This window comes from Pleurodeles waltl, chromosome 2_2, assembly GCF_031143425.1.
Source record: "Pleurodeles waltl isolate 20211129_DDA chromosome 2_2, aPleWal1.hap1.20221129, whole genome shotgun sequence".
Classification (NCBI taxonomy): domain Eukaryota; kingdom Metazoa; phylum Chordata; class Amphibia; order Caudata; family Salamandridae; genus Pleurodeles; species Pleurodeles waltl.
In genome coordinates, this window is record NC_090439.1 from 868,968,967 (window position 1) to 868,987,535 (window position 18,569).

Below are 18,569 nucleotides of genomic sequence, written 5' to 3' on the forward strand. Positions count from 1 at the left end.
ACACCAAGAGTACGGGTGATACACAAAGGCCAAAGTTACACAAATTTTAACTCTACCGTTGGCGACTACACCATATACGGTACTCCTAGCTAATGTTTCAGTTCCTTCTTCAGGAAAAAATGAAAACCTGGTTTTCTTTTAAGGAACGAAAGCCATATGCTACTTAGGAAACAGAACATCATTAACTAATGTAATATAGAAATTAGGCCACCTTGAGTCACAGATCTATAATTTCATCCTTAGGTCCAATCAAGGATACATAAATGTAGGGCTGCCTGTTCCTTTAAGGGAAGGGGCAGTAACGTGACTAACTGCAGGTGACACACTTTGATCCTGTATATCTCTTTTTATTTTCCTTCAATACCATTATAGCCAAATAGACATTCACTGGTGAAGTGTTGTCTTTTATGTTCACAGCATGAAATATCATTATCTGTGGAATTTAGTAACCAGAACAAGTTCAACCAACTGTTGCGTAGCGATGGGCATCGTCATGACCATCCCCTCACAACACAGGGGAGCTTGTAATAGTATCAAAAGCAGCAACAAACATGCAAAAAACAAATAAAAAAAATAATAAAAACGCACAAAACGTCAAGCCATCAGATATACTTGCTGTGTATCAAGCACAAAAAGCATAGACAAAACAATAGCATGTGTGAATAAGCGGTGACACACAACACCATGTCATGTACTTTATGCACTGTAAACCTGCAGCCCAAAACCCAATATTTGGGCCTGTTTAATTTGTCAGGTTTAAAATCCTTACCCTCCTTTTGACAGTAGATCACCAGGCAATGGAAATCTGCTGTCAAATATAACTTTACTGTTTCTCTTCTAACATACAGGACCAGCAAGAACAATTCATGATAGGACCAAATACATGAAAATAAATTTCCATTACTTAACTGTTACCCTCTTGTAAGCTACTTCGCAACATCAAGCCACCTTAGTTTTACCTTTCTAAAAGTAAAAATTGTTACACTGACACTCCATATTAATTTGGCACCTACAATTTCCACTGTGAAAAATAAGTCTTAATTGGCAAATCGTTCTCATTAAGGCATGTAGCCTTCAAAATTTTAGAAAAGGGCTGCATCTTATTTTCTGTCTAAGACTTAATGCAACACTTCGTTTTCTGTCAAATAAAAGCAACTAGCAGGCATAATTTAATTTTTTTAGAGCGGAGACGCAAATGTATCAGTTCTGCAGAGCATTTAACATGATGTTGGGACTTTCGAAGAAACCCCTTTTTTTATATTTTCCCTTTGGAATTAAGTTCTTTAATTGTATTGATGTTCTTCTGGAGAAACCAGAAATCCCACTTTTAGAGGCCCGGTAGGGTCATTCTGCATTTCACAGAGACAAGGCCCTAATTTAAAAGGTCACAAGTGTCAACATGACAGCCTCCTCCATTGTTTATGGGAAAACTAAAGATAGCATCTCAGCAGCATGACTTGAGCCAGCCTCTGTAGCTCTCCTAGCTTCTTCCACTCTGAATCTGTCAAAGACAGTAGGCCTTTCTATTTTCCTTCTAACCTGCAATAATTCACTCTATTTAAAAAAAAATGTTTTTCCTTTTTAGGCGCTAAAAAAATGTATCTCTATTTCCAGATTATTAAACTACATTTACTGTGAATAATTCACAAACCTTAATAACACACATACCAGTTGTTAGAATAAATGCTTGTTGCAATCCCATGCAATGGTACATATTTCATCAACCTCGAATGAATGAACGTCTCAGTAGGCCCAGCTGAAGTTAGAACCTTCAACCTTGATATTAAAACAAGCCTTTGTACTGGCACATTGACTCATTGAATCATAAGAAGGCACAACCTGCAAATATATATCAAACCTAAATGTATGCATTTACTGAAGCCTGAGACACTTTAAAAAGTACTCTGAATGAAAGAAAATGCAGTTTAAACAGTGCTTTTGCCCAAAATCGACTTTGATATTTTAGGCATTAAAAAATCAATATCCTACAATTTTCTTGCATAATATGCATTACCAGAATGTCTATTACACAATCCATGAGTCAGCCATTGAAAATATTAACTTATACTTTATAGAAATGAGCTTGTTTGCTCCTGCGCCAAGGGAAAATTGCACATACAAATGTCATTTTAGCAGTGCAACATAACTTAAATTAAATTTTAATGTTAGGAGGTCATAGTATAGGTATTAAGCTTTATAAATATTAAAAAACGATTTTGAAAGGCACTTATTTTTTTAATAATTTTTCCATAATTAATATATTTTTTTTTTTTTTTTTTTTAAACCCAATTATTCTTTTTTTTGTGATAATTCCACATATAAAAGCAAGCTGCATCCCTTGCCTATTATTTGGGATACATTAACTCACAAGCCTAAGCGCATAAGCCTAACTTGAAATGCGTCACATTTTTGCGCCACTTTCATTTAAAAGGAAGGTTATGCAAAATTCCACCCATGTTTAACTGGGAAAGTGCTGGCTGAATTGAAAATAGATAATTTCGTTTTTTTGGGGGGGGCCCTATTTATATCTATTGAATGTGTTTTCTAATTTATTAAGCATTTAACGGCAGTTTTGTATATGTGCACAATTGCTCATTCTATAAATTAAAGAGCAACATATAGCTATGTTAGCACATCACATGGTTCATTTCTGGATTTTTTCTAAGTTTCTACTTAATATTAATTAACCAACATTTTACTTAACAAACTGTAAACATCAAGAAGACCCACAAACACACATTGAGCTCATTTCAGATATAAACAGAAAACACTCAGTACACACAATACAGCGCGCTTTAGCCATTTTTCATAAATAGCGCCGTCGCAATTTACTTACAGAACCGTTTGCAGATCCTAGTTGTAAGTCATATTTACAAGAAAAAAAAACAAAAAACTTTTCTCAATTATTTCCAAGAATAGCGGACCCATACTTTATTAAACGTGATGGGGCCCACTCCGTGCTTCACATATAGTTCATAGGTTGGAGTTCCAATCGGAGGAACCGGACATGAGTCCTCCAACCGGGAGTCCCTTTTACAACCAAGACAAAACAAATTTCCAAGTCTGCTAAGACCAGGCATCTTCGCTCACTAGTCTAGTTTCAAACTTCAAAGGATTATCGTTTACGATAGTCTCGTGAATACACGAGTCCTTCGGCTTTGGTACTTGCAAGTTCCAAATCAAAGTGATCCCAAAGGGATACCAAACCAAATGTCCAATTAAGGACCAAACCAAGTGTCCAACTAAGGACCAAACCAAGTGTCCAACTAAGGACTGGGAGACGCTCCACTTATACTTAACTGAAAATATCAATGACGTCACCAGAAGACTCGTCTTATCGTTTCGCTCTACCAAAAATCAAGGGTCCAAATCAGGGCGATAGCCAGGGCAGCAGTCCTTCATAGCCGTCGGGAAGCGGGGAACCTCGCAACAAAGACTTTCGGACCACGTCGACATGCAGGGGTCGATGAAGTGGCAGCCTTCCTCCAGAATTTTCACACGAAGCTCCCCACGGACCTCAGGCTTGGACCGGTACCGCTGGTATCGCCCCACGTTTGGGCGCCAACTGAGGTACTGGGTTTTTCAGAACCGGTACTGATCCGGTAACCCAGCGGTGCCAGGGTACACCCAAAGACCTCGGGTACTTTCCTGATTCAGACTACAGAAACTCAGAGTCTTCTAGGTGAAGTCAAAGATCGAATTTATTGGCTGCAACCAATTGACAAGTGTCCTAGAAGTACAACAGCACGATTTGTATGTTCTCAGGAGACTGTGTTTCAATGCAAAGTCAGGTTTCCTTATATACAGTTTTTTAAGCTTCAAGCAAACATTCTTGACATTTTGGTTGGTCATTCACATGTTTTCACTACAAAGGAAAAAACAGTGTCATGATGAAACCTCATATTTCATGTCATCCAACCCATAATAAATTACCCGGCAAGGCCTAGTATTTTACATCAGATAAGTGTGGACCCCCAATAAAAACGGGCACCTCCCCCTCGTAAAGTAAGAAGAAGAAAAGAGCAGGTGCAGGTGTGAGCAAGATTAGGCAGGGTGTGTGAGCGATAATAAGGGTTTTATGGCATGGTGTGCCTTGATGCTATCTGATTCGGCCACTGGGAGAGGGACTGACCAAACAGGTTTGGCCTGAGGCAATGGTTCCAGCTTGCCCAGGTCAGAGAAAAGTCAATCAAGGTGTACGTGTCCTTGGAATCAAATCTGACTGTATTATAAGCCTATGTGAGGGCAACTTTTAAAATGGCTGCTGTGTATAAAATGGGAGCCACGAGTGCAGGACGAAAATGGCGATTTCGAGGTGAAAACGCTGCTGGAATTGAGCGAAAATGCTCATGCTTAGTGTACTAGTCATTATCGGTCTTTTGATACTAAAATCGTACTGCTGTGGCAAAGTAAATTACATGGGTCCAGAATTTTTAGAACCACAATCCCCCGTTTTTGGGCTTTGTCCACCATCGTCCCCATATTTAAGAAGAGTGACCGGGCCTCACTGAAATGTTACAGAACAATATCTTTAATTGATAGTGCTGTACACATCATAGGCAGAGTGGTGTTTAATCGCCTTTCTACTTGGGCTGAAGAAAATAGAATTCTTTGTCCTTTCCAGTTTGGGTTTCAGTCAGGACTGGGTACGGTGGAGCAATGCCTCAATTTAGCTTGTTGATTGGAAAATACATGCTGATTGGGCATGGCCCGCTATACCTGGCCTTCATGGATCTTTCTACTGCTTTAGATCATGTGAACCGAACGGATGATGTTATTAGTTTTGGGAACGGATTTGCCAGTAGTTAACTTTTTGCATGTGCTTCATATCAACCTTGCTGCCAGAGTTCGGTTGAATATTCAGAAAGACAGGACTGCAGAGTTTTCCCTTAAACAACAGGGATGTATTATGTTCCCGCTGCTTTTTTCATCTACATAAATAAATTGTGCTCTGAGTTGATCAGGTCTGTGGGGACGTCCACAGGATTGCTGGAACTCAGGTTCAGGCTCTATTATATGCGGATGATACTGTGCTGTTGGCACGCACCCCAAATGCGTTGCGAAAACTGGTTGATTGCTTTGTTTCTTTCATTAGTAATCTGGATTTGACCACAATTTATGGGAAGTCTTACAATAGGGCATGTGGGCCTTCTAAGTGTAATGTCACCAGGCTTAAAATTAAGGGTCAGTCTATGAGTAGTGTTAACGATTTTAGTTATTTAGGAACTATTTTTAACTCCAAGGGTTCTTGGCTGCCCTAGGTGGATGACACCTATTTAAGACTTAGTAGAGTGGCTAGTATGTTATTTAATTTACACTGAGGAGGGATGAAGGGTTTGATTCTCCCTCTTGTAAATATTTATAATTCTCAATGGGTTCCTGCAGCTACGTATGGGGCCGCAGTCTGGGGTTTCTGAAACAGCAGGTCCCTTCCAAGCGTGGAATCCCGCATTTGTCATAGGCTACTTCAGGTCCCCCCGTCAAGTTCTAGCTTTATAATGAATTCATATCTAAAATATATCATGGACAGGCTCAATTTACCAACACTTGTTTTAATACATGGTGTATGAGAAAATTATGTGAACCATCACAACATGTGTGAACAAAGTTTAGTTTTGGTTTAGCTCGTGAAGCAAGCAGTTTTTGAAATATAGTAGGTGTTGTAAAATTTTAAAAGATAGCTGACAAGTGGCTCCATTTCATGTATAACACCTCCTTACAATTTTGGCATTTTAGCCCACAGCACTTTGCAAGCTGGGCTGTGATCCCATAATAAAACCGTTTCAAGCAAGACTATAAGCCACACAATGCACTATGCAGCTGGCTAAAAAGAAAGATGTTGGGATGTATGTCATAGTGCCGAAGCGCAGAGTGAAAAGTAAAATAAAATGTGGTTACTAACTTTTTGCCTTTTTTTCTTGTAGGCAAATAATGGCTAAACAGCCCAGTGGGTGAGAGGACAGCCATAGCTTTTGAGATGCAAATGTAAGCATCTCCTATTAATGGGCTAACATTAACACTCTTTTGAAAACCAGTTTCCATAAAGGACCCACTAACTAGATCAGTGGGAGCACCAGCAAGTTAGAGGTGTCTAAAAGCAGAAACAAAAAGCAATTACCTTTCACCCCCTCCTCTCCAGCCCAACCTCTGGGCGTTGCATGATTTAAGTGGCATGCTCACCATACACTATCAGCCAACCTGCATCAAACAATGGCAGCCCCAGCTGCAGGTGCTGCCCCACGAGGGCCGCCAATCGGGCGCAGACTCGCTTAAGGGAAACCACATGAGCAAAACCCTTCATTCCATTTGTGAGCGCCAGGTTGCATGAAGCTCACTTACTCTGCTTGGCCCAATATGCCGCATAGCAGAAAGGGGTGGCTTTGGAAGCAGGCACGTATAACCATTACCTTGTCCGTGTTTTAGGTATGTGGTGCAGTATGGCTATGGTAGCATGAAAAAACACTGGCACACCATGAACCTTTGCCGAAAACAGCCTGCAGAGTCAGATTTCCAGATGAACGGCATCACAAGTCCAAGATCATCCATGTATGTTCACTCCATGAACTCCAGAACCACTAATACAAGAACTGGGTGGAACTGACGCATACAGAGATGACTCCTGCAGGTAACTTTGGACCAAGCCCAGACCTGACAAACTCACATGGTGCCACTGTGTGTCACACAATATCAGCTACATCCGCACCGTCTCCCGGCGAGAGACCGGTATCACATGGTGTCAGGGAAGACGAGCTGGAAACCACATCAGAGAGTGTCTTTCTGTCTTGTCTTTGGAGGCTGTAGGCAGCACCCCAGGACATCGGGGACAGACTCAGCAGCCCCTTGATGTTTTTATTTTTTTGGAGGAGTTGGGAGATTGCTGGTCGTCCGTTCCGTTCAAGTAGTTCTTGGCACGAGACCTGGCCCCATCCAAGGCCAAGGTGAAATACTTATTTTTAAATTGACAGGTCTGCTAGCCCTCTGAGTAATGGTCTTCATCAAGATTAATTTGATAACCTTCGATAAACGTATACATGACTGCTATTTGAAAAAATATATCCACGTTTATGCACAACTCCAGTGGGTTGACAAAAGGAAGCTTCTACATAATAGGTTAAGATTCTAATTCAAGATGGTGCCCAAGAGGTGTAAATCTAAGGGCAGCATCTGAAGTGCGTGCCTTTCACGTCGAAAGTCCTTGGCACAAGCACACTGCAACTGTTTTGTCCTCCCAAGGCTTTCGTGTATCCAGTTTGCAGGACTGCACTGACCTGGCCTGTCACAGCCTCAAGAAGCATTTTTTCCATCACTAAAATTGTGGCCAAATTGCAATACAAAGAATGCTCTGCCTGGATTCTATAGGGAGGGGCGGGTTACAGGCCATACTGTGCATGTATTCTTCAATGAGCACACATGATAACCCCATAAGTACAAAGAAAACCATGAACTGCATTTGTCCCTTACAAAGAAGGTAGGATTCAAGCACTCTTCTCTGCTGGGAGCAGGGAATAGCACAGATATGTGCCAGGCTTGTGATACTCGCATGCACCACCTTGAGCATGAATGCAAGTAGTAATACTGGTAATCCTATAATAATACTGCTAATAATAATGTCTGTCAATTTGCATTGCATTGGCAGTGCACAATCCATGCATTGCATTGTAAGGGCTCTGTAGACAGGACCCTACACCCAATGCCCATTCAAGTAGGAGTTTGATGGTGAGGAGGAAATACTCCTTTTTGCTAATCCAAACTAGCTTGAAGGCGTGGCTAAAAGAGACTAAGCCAAAGAAACCAATGACTGAATTAGGCTGTCCCAGAGTCCCTCTCTCTGTACTTCCTTTTGTTCATCACATGACCACTGGCAGTCATCTGAGGCTACATCGGGCTAGACCTGAAATACAATGTGCCATGCTGATTTGCTGCACTGACCCTCCTTGGTGACTCACTACGCGTTTCGCCCTGGAGAGTAGGCAAACTTCAGAATCCTGTATGCAAGGAAGGTTGCTTGTCTGTGAAGCGAGGGATCTGTAGCTATGCCTTGATGGGAGGATTAAACGTAAGGTAACCGTATTATTCCCAATCACATTTTCGGTTTACCATTTCCATATTGGCAGTGACAGATCAACAGTAAAGTGGATTTGGCAATTGTCGGAGAATCGGCACTCTTTTAAAGGTTTCGGTCATGCTCATCATCAAGTTCAGGGCTACTTCACTGCAGTTGCCTATGTGCTTAATTTCTATTTTTAAAAAAGTGCCAGGCGCCTTCTAAGGAAGCCACCGTGGCTTGCACCACCCATTGTCCCTACTAAGGATGCCAAAGACAGCCCTCCTCAAAGTGTGGCATTCAGAATATTCCAGGCCACCAAATGTTGTAGAAACGGCGTGGGAAGAAAGAATTGCTCATTTTAATGTACATTGAATTGTTAAACACTGTTGTTGTGCCTACCTCAAAATTAGACAGACAGTGCTACAATGTGGTGGACTGTCGTTAGCAGCATTCATAGTTAAGTGCCGGTGCCAAGGACTGAAAAACACCGGCTCAAATTAAGCTTGCTGATATATCAAAAAATGTAAGTGGTTTTAAATCTGTTTTATGGAAGATGACACTTTGCTGCAGCTCCTGCTTCTTATTTATATTGTTTACCTGCTCAAACCCATCCGGCTTGGACTCTTGAGGGATCTTAAAGGCAAAAAGGTCTGGAGTATTGTATTCCATGTGCAGCTCAGCAGAACTCAGTGCAAGTGTCCGCTGCAGGAACACAGCACAGATACACAGGGCCTCATTATGAGTCAGCAGACCACCAGACTCGTGGTGGCAGTCCCACCGCCAACAGGCTGGAGGTGGGACCGCCACATTATGACCGTGGCAGAGCCGCCACGGTCGGACCACTGACACCGCCAGGCTGCAGCAAGCCGGTAGCCTGGGGGTCCCGGGGGTTTTCATCCTCCAGGGCAACGCTGCTTGCAGTGCAACCCTCGGGATTAGGAATCCCCATTCTGCCAGACTTACCGCCATGGAAAGGCTGGCAGAATGGGGATGTCGGGGGGACCCCTGCACTGCCCATGTACTTAGCATGGGCAGTACGGGGCCCTTATGCACAGCCCCGTTGCGCATTCCGCTGCCCAAATTACGGGCAGTGGAATGTATGACGGGTGCTGCTGCACCCGCTGCACCGCTTTTAGGAGCCGGTGTCAATGTTAAGGCCCTGTTCACCACAGGGCTGGCCTTGTGGTGGAGTCTTATTATGGCCGGCGGGGTTCAGGCCGCACAGGCAGTCTGAAGGCTGGAAGAGTTTGGCAGGCTGCCTCCACCACCCGCCAAACTCTTAATGAGGGCCACAGTCTCAAAGATTTGCTGGGGCCAGATCAGAATCCGATTCTGACAAAAAAGAGAAGCTGTTGGAGCCAGAATCCAGCTGTTTACCACTTCATGGCATCACCGAGGGATTTAAAAATTACCATCTCAGCAGTGTGAGCGGGAGGATGTGAGCAAGCTCGGCTGTGCAGGCAGTAAGACCTTCAGAAAGTAACAGTACAGAGGAGCGAAGGGGAATCGGTGGTGTGGATATTGGGGGTAGGGACGTGGGGCTGTTTGGGGGGGAAGCTGTGTGTGAGGTGTGCCACATCTTAGAGCATTTCTCTAGTCCATACTGAAGAGCAATCACCTGCTGATTTTAATCTGCGTCATTTATGCTGCCCAAGGAACAACCTGGCAGGCACTAAGCAGCCCATACGAGGAAAAAATCACAGTCCGTCCTCGACAATGAGCATCCTTTACCAGGCACCGACCAGCCCGTCAGGCACTGAAGCACTCCTTAGGACTGCAGCATTTATAGCTAATAGCAGAATAATTAGAAAGAAATAATCCCCTGTGCTGATCTAAAAGACGAATGCAAATTTCAGGAGATCTAATGCAAACAAACCAACGGCTGAAGTGGGCTATCCCAGATCCCCTCCCTGTGTGCTTATTTTAGGTAAATGACAAACATTCTGGATGCATCAAACCTAAAAGAAAAAGGGTTTAAGAAAGATCACATATGACTGGAAAGGGCGATGGAGAGCTACCACTGTGTTGTTGCTGGAATTCGGGTGGAGATGGAAAACTAAATAAACAAGTGGATGGCAGCCGTTCATTAGTGATGCCGTATGTAACAGCCTCAGCTGCTTGAAGGGCTGTGGCGACGTTGCTGATTTAATGCAGCCTTCTTGCTGGTGAACCAAGTCACAATCTCTATGCAGATAAAAGATGCTACAGAATAGCAGCCCGCCTTTACTAATGAACAGTTCATTTCTGTTTATTGCGATCACCGTGCATGATGACAAGAGCTATCATTTCAGAGATATGGATTTCGCTAGTAGAAGTTTCTGCCAATAGAGACATAACTGAGGCCAGATGATTCCACTTCATCAGAGAAAAACAAAGCTCTTGCCATGTCCGTGACAACATTTCAAATAGTAATAGATCGCTTGCTCTCCAGGGCATTTGCTACAGTGATTCGACCTCTGAGTGGTTCCTTAGGAGGCTAGAGATGATTTGATCTAAAGTAAGTGCTATATAATACTAATCAAAGGTACTTCGATGTAAGGTCAAATGTATTAGCAGCCAATTCATATGAAAGTCCCTACTTCAATTCAGAACTCGTATGTTCTGTATTTAAAGTTATGGCTTTGCACAAACGTATTTTATGATTACTCTGCAATAATTTGTTTTTGTTGTTTTTCAGTTGTAGACTTTTGTGCAGTGGGCAACCATGGATGTCAGCATGAGTGTGTCAACGCTGACGAGTCTTATGTCTGCAAATGTCGTCAAGGATATCTTCTTAATCCAGACCAGAAAACCTGTCGAAGTAAGATACCTCTTCTGATTAAACTGCTTTGCATGTGTTGTTTTGGAACTCCTATTTCATTGACATTTAGGGAAAACTCTACTGACATGATGACAATAAAATATATTAGCAACCATTGTAGAATGCTGTGATTGGTTCAGGCCACCAGAAGACTTAGAAAGCGTTAATTAATTACTCTTATTTGTAGTCAAGAGAGTAGAGCAGTCACATTAACAATATGGGGGAATTGGACAGGTTTCTTATGCGGGTGAGAATAGGGAAGACCCATTGCATTCTTGTGTTGTTATGGATTAGTCTTATTGCTCATTATACGTCCTTGCTTACAGGCCAGACACATACTTTTGAGGCTGGCAAGTAATACTTGTCAGCGCCCTCATCAAAGAGAAACAATGATTACTTAACATCTTACAACGATTGGTAAGAATGGCTCAGCCAATCATAAACAAATAAAATACAGGCATTAAATATTGCTAGTCTGTTCTGAATTGCTGGCAGAACATGCGTATCATTCTGCGTACTGTCTATAAGCAGTGAACGATCTGCTGGGTGGAGTAGTGAATATGTGCGATGAACAAGAGGGACAAGGGGGGGGGGGCAGGGCAGGAGCTTACATTAGTATCCTACGACCTGGCAAATAGTAGTAGTTACTGTCCCATGTCTGTGGCTTGGGCCCAAGTATGAGATGACATGCAATAAATAAACTTAATTAACTGCATCTGTTGTCAAGAATGCAATATTGTTGCCCTTCATACATTGCTTACACTCGCTTCCTGTGTGGACCATAATCAGGTGGAAGCCAGTAGCTCAAAGTATTGTCAGAATCTCTCGTCAGTATAGCCACCTTAAGTTTTATATGACATTAGCTCATCTAATTGTCTAATATCCATTTTTCTTTTACAACTTTGAAACTTTTATTTGGCTCATTGCATGACAAAACGCTGTTTCATATTACCCGTATGTGCTTGCAGCACGTCTGTCCGCTGTGTCTGTAAACCAGAAGATTTATTTGTCAAAATTACCAAACCTTCAAACTAGCAGAGCCTTCATGGCAGCATAACCTTCCATCTCTGTGTATCAAGGTTTAGGACTGTAGCCATGTGGGCCTAAATGCATTCCAGCCCTTTTTGTCTATCCCATTCATCTTTAAGGGCACCTCATGTGCATTAAAATAGTTCTCTATGTCATCCCCAAACAACAAGTTGTGCGTGACCCCTAATGAACATTTTACCTTTGCTCATAAAGGTAGGTACAACATCTGTTGTTTCAACAAGTTGTGCGTGACCCCTGATGAACATTTTACCTTTGCTGCCATCATCCTCATTGGTCTTTGATTCCCTCCTGGCTCTCCAGCCAGCTTCCTTTTGTTCGTCCAATGAGCCAATAGATCTTCCTTCTCCACTAAGACCAACCTTTTCTCCTCAAGTGCCGAGTGGCTACTGATTGTTTCTTTTCAGCAGCCAGCATAGCGGCTACCTTTTTAGGGTCGAGCACATGAGCGCTCTGGCCCCTGTTGTAATCGCTCTGTGGGCTTTTAACCACGCCCATATCACACCCATCGCTTTTGTTGGTTTGTGGGCTTGCCATTTAAAATTCGCTTGATTTCATTAGTGAAAGGCATGCACACGTCATGCCTTATCTGGTACTTAGCCCTCCTCGAGTGCACTGACCAACTACTGAAAACATGCGAGGCTCCATGTTTTCTGGACGGTTTCTGGACTACTTTCTTTTTATTTCGTACTCAGAGCAACCTCGCTGAGCAGTAATCAAGCACTTTTCATGACTACCACTTTAATGCTATTGTTTATCCTAGTGCTCCTTTGCGAATTCAAGGTTTTACACAGCACAACTGTGCTAGTTTTTTCACAATTATTTATTCGTTCTTCTTTTGTTTCCTTCCCTGTCTCTGCTCTTCCCCTCACCCCTCTAATAAACAGTATACCCTGTATGACAAGTAAAGCTGCTGTGATAATGGCCTTTTGTGACTGCCTTGACCAATGTGACGTCCCTCTTGGCTTCAGGAGTGAGTATGGTCGGTGCGAGTGCCCTCCGGGAGTGCTGGAAGGGCATTGGCCAGAATGTCTGCAAGTCACAACCGCTTTTGCAGTTTTAGAATGGGGAAGGAGCAGGATGCATTAGTTCAATCCTAGTTGAGCACTTGATGCTGCTTGGTACACCAGTGAGGGGTGTGCAAATTCATGTAATTCGCTTTTGCTGAGTTCCGTGAAATTATTGGTAGTTGCGTGAAATGCCAAATCCGTCTTTTTGCCCTGGCAAACAGTAATTTTAGGAGGGAGGGGGCGGGCGGAAGCACACTCACACTTATTCATTCACACACGCACTTATGCACATCTATTCACAACACTCATCAGCATTCAAACATACACGCACGCACCAAACATTAATTTAAAAAACACACACACTTACCTTCAGCCTTGGAGGTCCCAGGAGTGTTGGGAACTTAGGTCAGCCAATGAGGGAAGGAAGCAGTCCCATCTTCGTCACAGAGTGGGAAGGGGTCAGTGAGACTTCTGACCCTCCCCACTCTGTGACGAGGTGTCACTGATTGACACTCAGCCTGGGCGAAGTCAATCGGTGACGCTTCCCCTCGTCACAGAGGGAAAGGTCCTCGAGGCACCTTTGCTGAGCCGAGGAGGTCACGCCCATTGGAGCTGTGACCTCTTCAGCCCAGCAAAGTTCAGCTCAGGCAGCCAGGAGTTTAAGCAAATCGTGCATGTCCCGCTCCTGGCTGCCTGATCTGAACATGAAGAGTATCTGTCAGGCTGACCTTTGCTCAGCCTAACAGACACTCTTCATGAGGGGCAAAAGGTGGGGGGGGGTGGCCCCTCCACCCTAAAGGATGGGCCGCGCCTGGTCCTTTCATACTTATTTTGTTACAATAGATAATGACCACATGCTTTCTGTTTGTCCACGTTGTTCCTGTTCTCTAACTCTATCCTTTTGCGGCAAGCAACAGTTTAATTACACGCTGCATCATTTCAAGAATGTTTCTTAAAAGTGTAACACTAAAGTCTCAAAATTACTCCAGGGCCTAGGTACACCATCCCCGACTGAAGCTTGGAGGCTGTCATCCTCATTGGCAGTAGCATACAAAGCAGAAAAATCGGGAACACGACACGCTATACCAAATTCACACTCCTACATGAGTGCACCTATCCTTCAGAGTTAGTTTTTTTTTAAAACACATTCCGTGTCAAGCATCCCTATTGACAATCAGCTCCTTGCCTAGAGCTGTCTTGCTGGTCATCAACACTAAACATACTGGGTACGGTAGATAGGTACATGTTGCTGAGAAAGTAAAACTGCAAGTATTTGCTCGTTGTGTGCCAATGGGCCAGCAATGGCTGGAGACTAGTGTCGTGACAGGAGTCTAGTTGACCATTGTGGTGAGTAAAGTGTCACAGAAAGTAAAGTTGCACGTGCAGCAAGTCAAATTAGAATCCCTTATGAAATGGTGAGATTGGTTAAGCGATTCAGAACTCTTATAATACACTATTGGCTCAGTAGGTCATATACTATAAAGAGATGATTGACCCCTTTGTCTTCTTATTTTGAGCGAGATTAGGAAGGCTGGCACTAATGCTGATTCAAGGTTAAGAGCTGTCAATTGTCCTTCTCTTCCTTAAGTACCATCTCCTTGGACCAAAGTCCCATAATTGCTGTGTGCACAATTGAGGTGGGGTGGGTGCAGCAAGCACAGGGGGTTAACATTTAATAAAAAAGTAGCCAAACACATGCGCTCTGAAGGGAGTCATGCGCTCGTCACCCCCCTTGGCCCCGTCTCTTTCACCACAAAGGGATCATAAACATGGTTTATGATCCCTTCGTTGTGAAATGTTTGCAGCTTCTGCTGCTGGCGGGGAGGCGACGCTCCTCCGCCCTAATGGAGGAGCCGTCCCTACACACAGGCACACATAGACATACAGTCAGACATAGACATGCATACTTGCAGATCAACAGACGTGCAGAGAGTGCCAGACACAAGGATGAGTACAGGCAAAAGCGATGTGTGGACACACTACAAGCAGAGGACAAATACATACCCATACAGATTCATGTGAATCACATGCAGCACGAAAAAAACATATACAATTGCAGCCAACACACAATGAGGCACAGATGATTTATCAGTGACAGAAGGAAATACAGGCAGCCAAGTATAGTCCCCAAAACAAATACTGACGTTCACTCACATAGGTCAACAAACATTCGAGATTCCGTGTACAGGCAAACAAACACATGAGCACACGCGCACAGGTTAACAGATGTACATGCACATATGCATAATAACAACTTACATGCAGCCTCCATCATACACAGAGATACATATACAGACACTAACAGCACAGCTGCAGGCATACAACTAGATACACATACAAGCCGGTCACATACAAAAGGCATGCATAGATGACAGATGGGTGAACAGACTATCTGATGGACAAATGGAAGATTCCAGAAGGAACTGGTAGATGCATGTGCAGATGCAGGCTTAATTTTGAACTTCTGTGCAGAGGAAATTACATTTGTAATGAAGTAATCACTGGAGTCCCAAAACTAATTCAACCATAGCATCTTGTTGGAGATATTTCTTTACTGTATGGTGAAACAGTCCAGACTTCATGCACAATCAATCTTTCGCACTTTGGAATGATCACCTGTAGGAAACAGTATCCTGGTCTCTGTGTGCCTGTACCATTATTGGACTCTTTAGTACGATCATACACATACAGCACTACAACTCACTAACAGCATCCTGCCCACCCTTGTCTTTAGGCTCCTCAGTTTTTAGGTTGAGCGAGCAAATGCTCTGCAATGTTGTCATGTATCTTTGGGCTTTTAACAACGCCCACTGAACGCCCATCACAATCACTCGTTCATGGGCTTGCCTTTCAAAAATCCTTTGTTATCATTGTTAGATGCTTTACGTTTGTCCCTCTTTGGGGCAGTTTTGTTACCGCCCTGGCCATCGACCCTATTACGTGGATAATTGCACGTTTGCCAATACGTTTGACTGTGAGTGAACTTCTTTTTCCTTTTGTGTCTCTTCTTCATGCTCATGCTCATGGCGGCTGTATCACTTTGAATTGGCTCACTTATGTCAACTGTTTTACCTTTCAGTTTCAGTTTATGTGGCAAGAAAAGTCCAGTTAGGAATTTACAATGTTAATATCTCTAACTCAAGCAAACGTGAGACCCATTGCATTGCAAATGCTTGTTCTGCTCAGCAGCCAACATTCTCTCTTGCAGAGCGTGGGTTGCTCTGCTTTCCTTAGCACCAAAGGCTTCTTTACCCCACAATCTCCTCTCTCGAGGGCCATTGCAGCCAAATTCAAATTTAAATCCCTCATAAAATCCTTATCCTCTGCTCAGATGAGAATAAACTGCAATACACTTGTCTTAGCCGCGCACCATGTAGGCAAGATGCTTCTTGAGAAAGGCCATCCTGGATCTTCAACTTTTTAATTCTGATTCTATCCAGAGGTGGCCTGTAATTGGCAGACCTCTTCTTTGGCCCTCACAGCTTTTTCATGATGTTACTTCTTTTCTAGTTCTCAAAATCCACCAATTGGGCAAGGCAGGATGCTGAAGCTGGCATGGGTACCCTGATGTTGGATACATTGTCATCACCAATTTCCTTCTGATGCCTTCAATTTTGATGCCAAGAGCACTGAGTAAGACAAAGTAGGATTTCGAAGTCTCCATGGTTTTTCACCCATGGGATAACTTTGCCACCCTGCTACAGTCCCAAGTCTTAACTTTGGAATTAGGACCAGATATAGAGTTTGGTGGATGATATGCTGTTCACCCTGTGCAAAGTGTGAAGAAGCTCTTTCTCTCTAAATAGAATGGACGGAAAATGTGCCACTTTTTGGGCAATGCCCTACCTTGTTCAAACTCTAAACCAGACCGATAGTCTGTTTTCATTCTCAGAAATCTCTATCTGGGTAAGTTTGGATGCAGTGTCCAGACTGGGCTCCAAAAGACCAGATGCCTTCACCACAAGGTCCTACTAAAGATTTCTTCTTTATGGCAAAAAGCTCTGAGTGGGTTAAACCTAGAAGTCTTCAAACAAACAAAAGGTGATGGGAAGAATACTTGCAATAAGTCTAACCACTGGCAATCTTCAGGGTAGCATTCCAACCCATCACACATTTCCTCACTATACTACCTCAGATTAGATCTAGCCATACGCAAATCAGTCTAGAAACTGCTCCATTATGAACAGCCCAGCCAAAATGCCAAGTCTGGTCCTCTCTAAGTTGAAACACAAGCAACCCAAGAAAGGTTTCACTGTGATTGGGATGTGTCAGTCAGGTGCAACATGATTCCGTTGGCAAACCTGGAAGTCTTACCTGCTGAGGGTACACACTCCCTGGTGTAGCACAACACCTTGACCTAGTTCTCAGGGGGCCATAAATGACTAAGGCCCCTATTTTGAGCTTTCATAGCAGAATAGTCATGAAAAATAGCGAATGTCTTCTCTGCAATATTTATAGTGCCATTAATGTCAGTGTGCTCCTTGGTGGATGTCTTGCATCTGCCCATCTCTAAATAAATCCATATGTCCCAAAACATTTTGATACTCGGAAAATTGGTATCTCCCACAAGCATATGGTCATTAGGACAGGCCTTTAGGCAGCTGGTCTCTCTCAAGACATGGCCCTCTCAGTGTCTAGTGTGCTACATGGTCAGCGGGAGCCATTATGCCTGTTGTGTCTCTCTAGAAGCAAGCCTTTGTTGATAAGTACCAGCCCTTAGGTGCCAACAGAAGTCCTTCAGTCTTGTCTCCACAGCACTCAGGTAGAAACTTCTTTCTTCATCTTGATGTTCTTCCAGAACGCTATGACAAGGTGGTAGTGAGGTGGCAGTCTTTCCCATGCACTAGTCAGTGATTAGAAAGATCCATGTGCCTAATCCTGCCAACTTCCACACAATAAATCCAATTCATTTGTATTATATATTTTCAAAATTTACCACAAACCTTTCCAGGGTCCCTCATTCAAGATGACCCTATTTGTTACCTAGTGGCGGTCGCCACTAGGTAGTTACAGTTAGAACCTAGTTTCTACATAAAAAGTGTTTTTTTACTTGCATATATCTTTGGAGCCGCTTAACAAATCTTCACAAAACTTGACAAAACATTCCAAACAAATTTGCCAGTCCTGTCAGCTGCTAACTGGAAAGTTTCAGGGTCATCAGTCCACAGGGGGCCAAGGAAAAAGGGGGGTCCCACAACACGTTTTACCCATTCATTTTTCCATAGGGATTTTGAACAGCAATAGCCCAAAAATTACTGGATGGAATTACACCAAACTTGGCAGGAATGTAGGTCCTGGTCCAGAAAGAGTGTTTTTTGTGTTTTGGTGTAATTCCATTCAGTAGTTTTTGAGAAATTAAGGGGAAACAAATTTGTATATCGAGGGACACGAAGGATTCCCGACCCCAGGTAATCTTGTGCTGAGATCTGATTGGCTTATAACACTTGAACAATAGAAGCTATTGAAGTTTTGTCAGCCATCTTGGGACTCGGCTTCAGCTCCGTGCTTGCTGAATTATTGGCACTGCAGCGGAATCCTTAAGGTAGCCCTTAAAGGGCATTTTATTTAAACTTCAAAAAAAAAAATATATATATATATAAGGAGGGACTCCCTCGCAGTTCCAGGTAGCCCGTGAAGGGCATTTTAGTTACAATTTATTTTTTAA

The 18,569-nt window shown here is 43.1% G+C and overlaps 1 protein-coding gene across 6 annotated transcripts in view; it reads left to right on the plus strand.

The window, feature by feature from the left end:
- Window positions 1-18,569, plus strand: part of MATN2 (matrilin 2) — a 508,152-nt gene that overhangs the window by 246,384 nt on the left and 243,199 nt on the right. For all 6 annotated transcript variants that reach the window (XM_069220527.1, XM_069220524.1, XM_069220521.1 and 3 more), the window contains exon 6: window positions 10,725-10,847. In XM_069220527.1, the coding sequence (XP_069076628.1) occupies window positions 10,725-10,847 (123 nt within the window). The remainder of the gene's footprint in view (window positions 1-10,724; window positions 10,848-18,569) is intronic.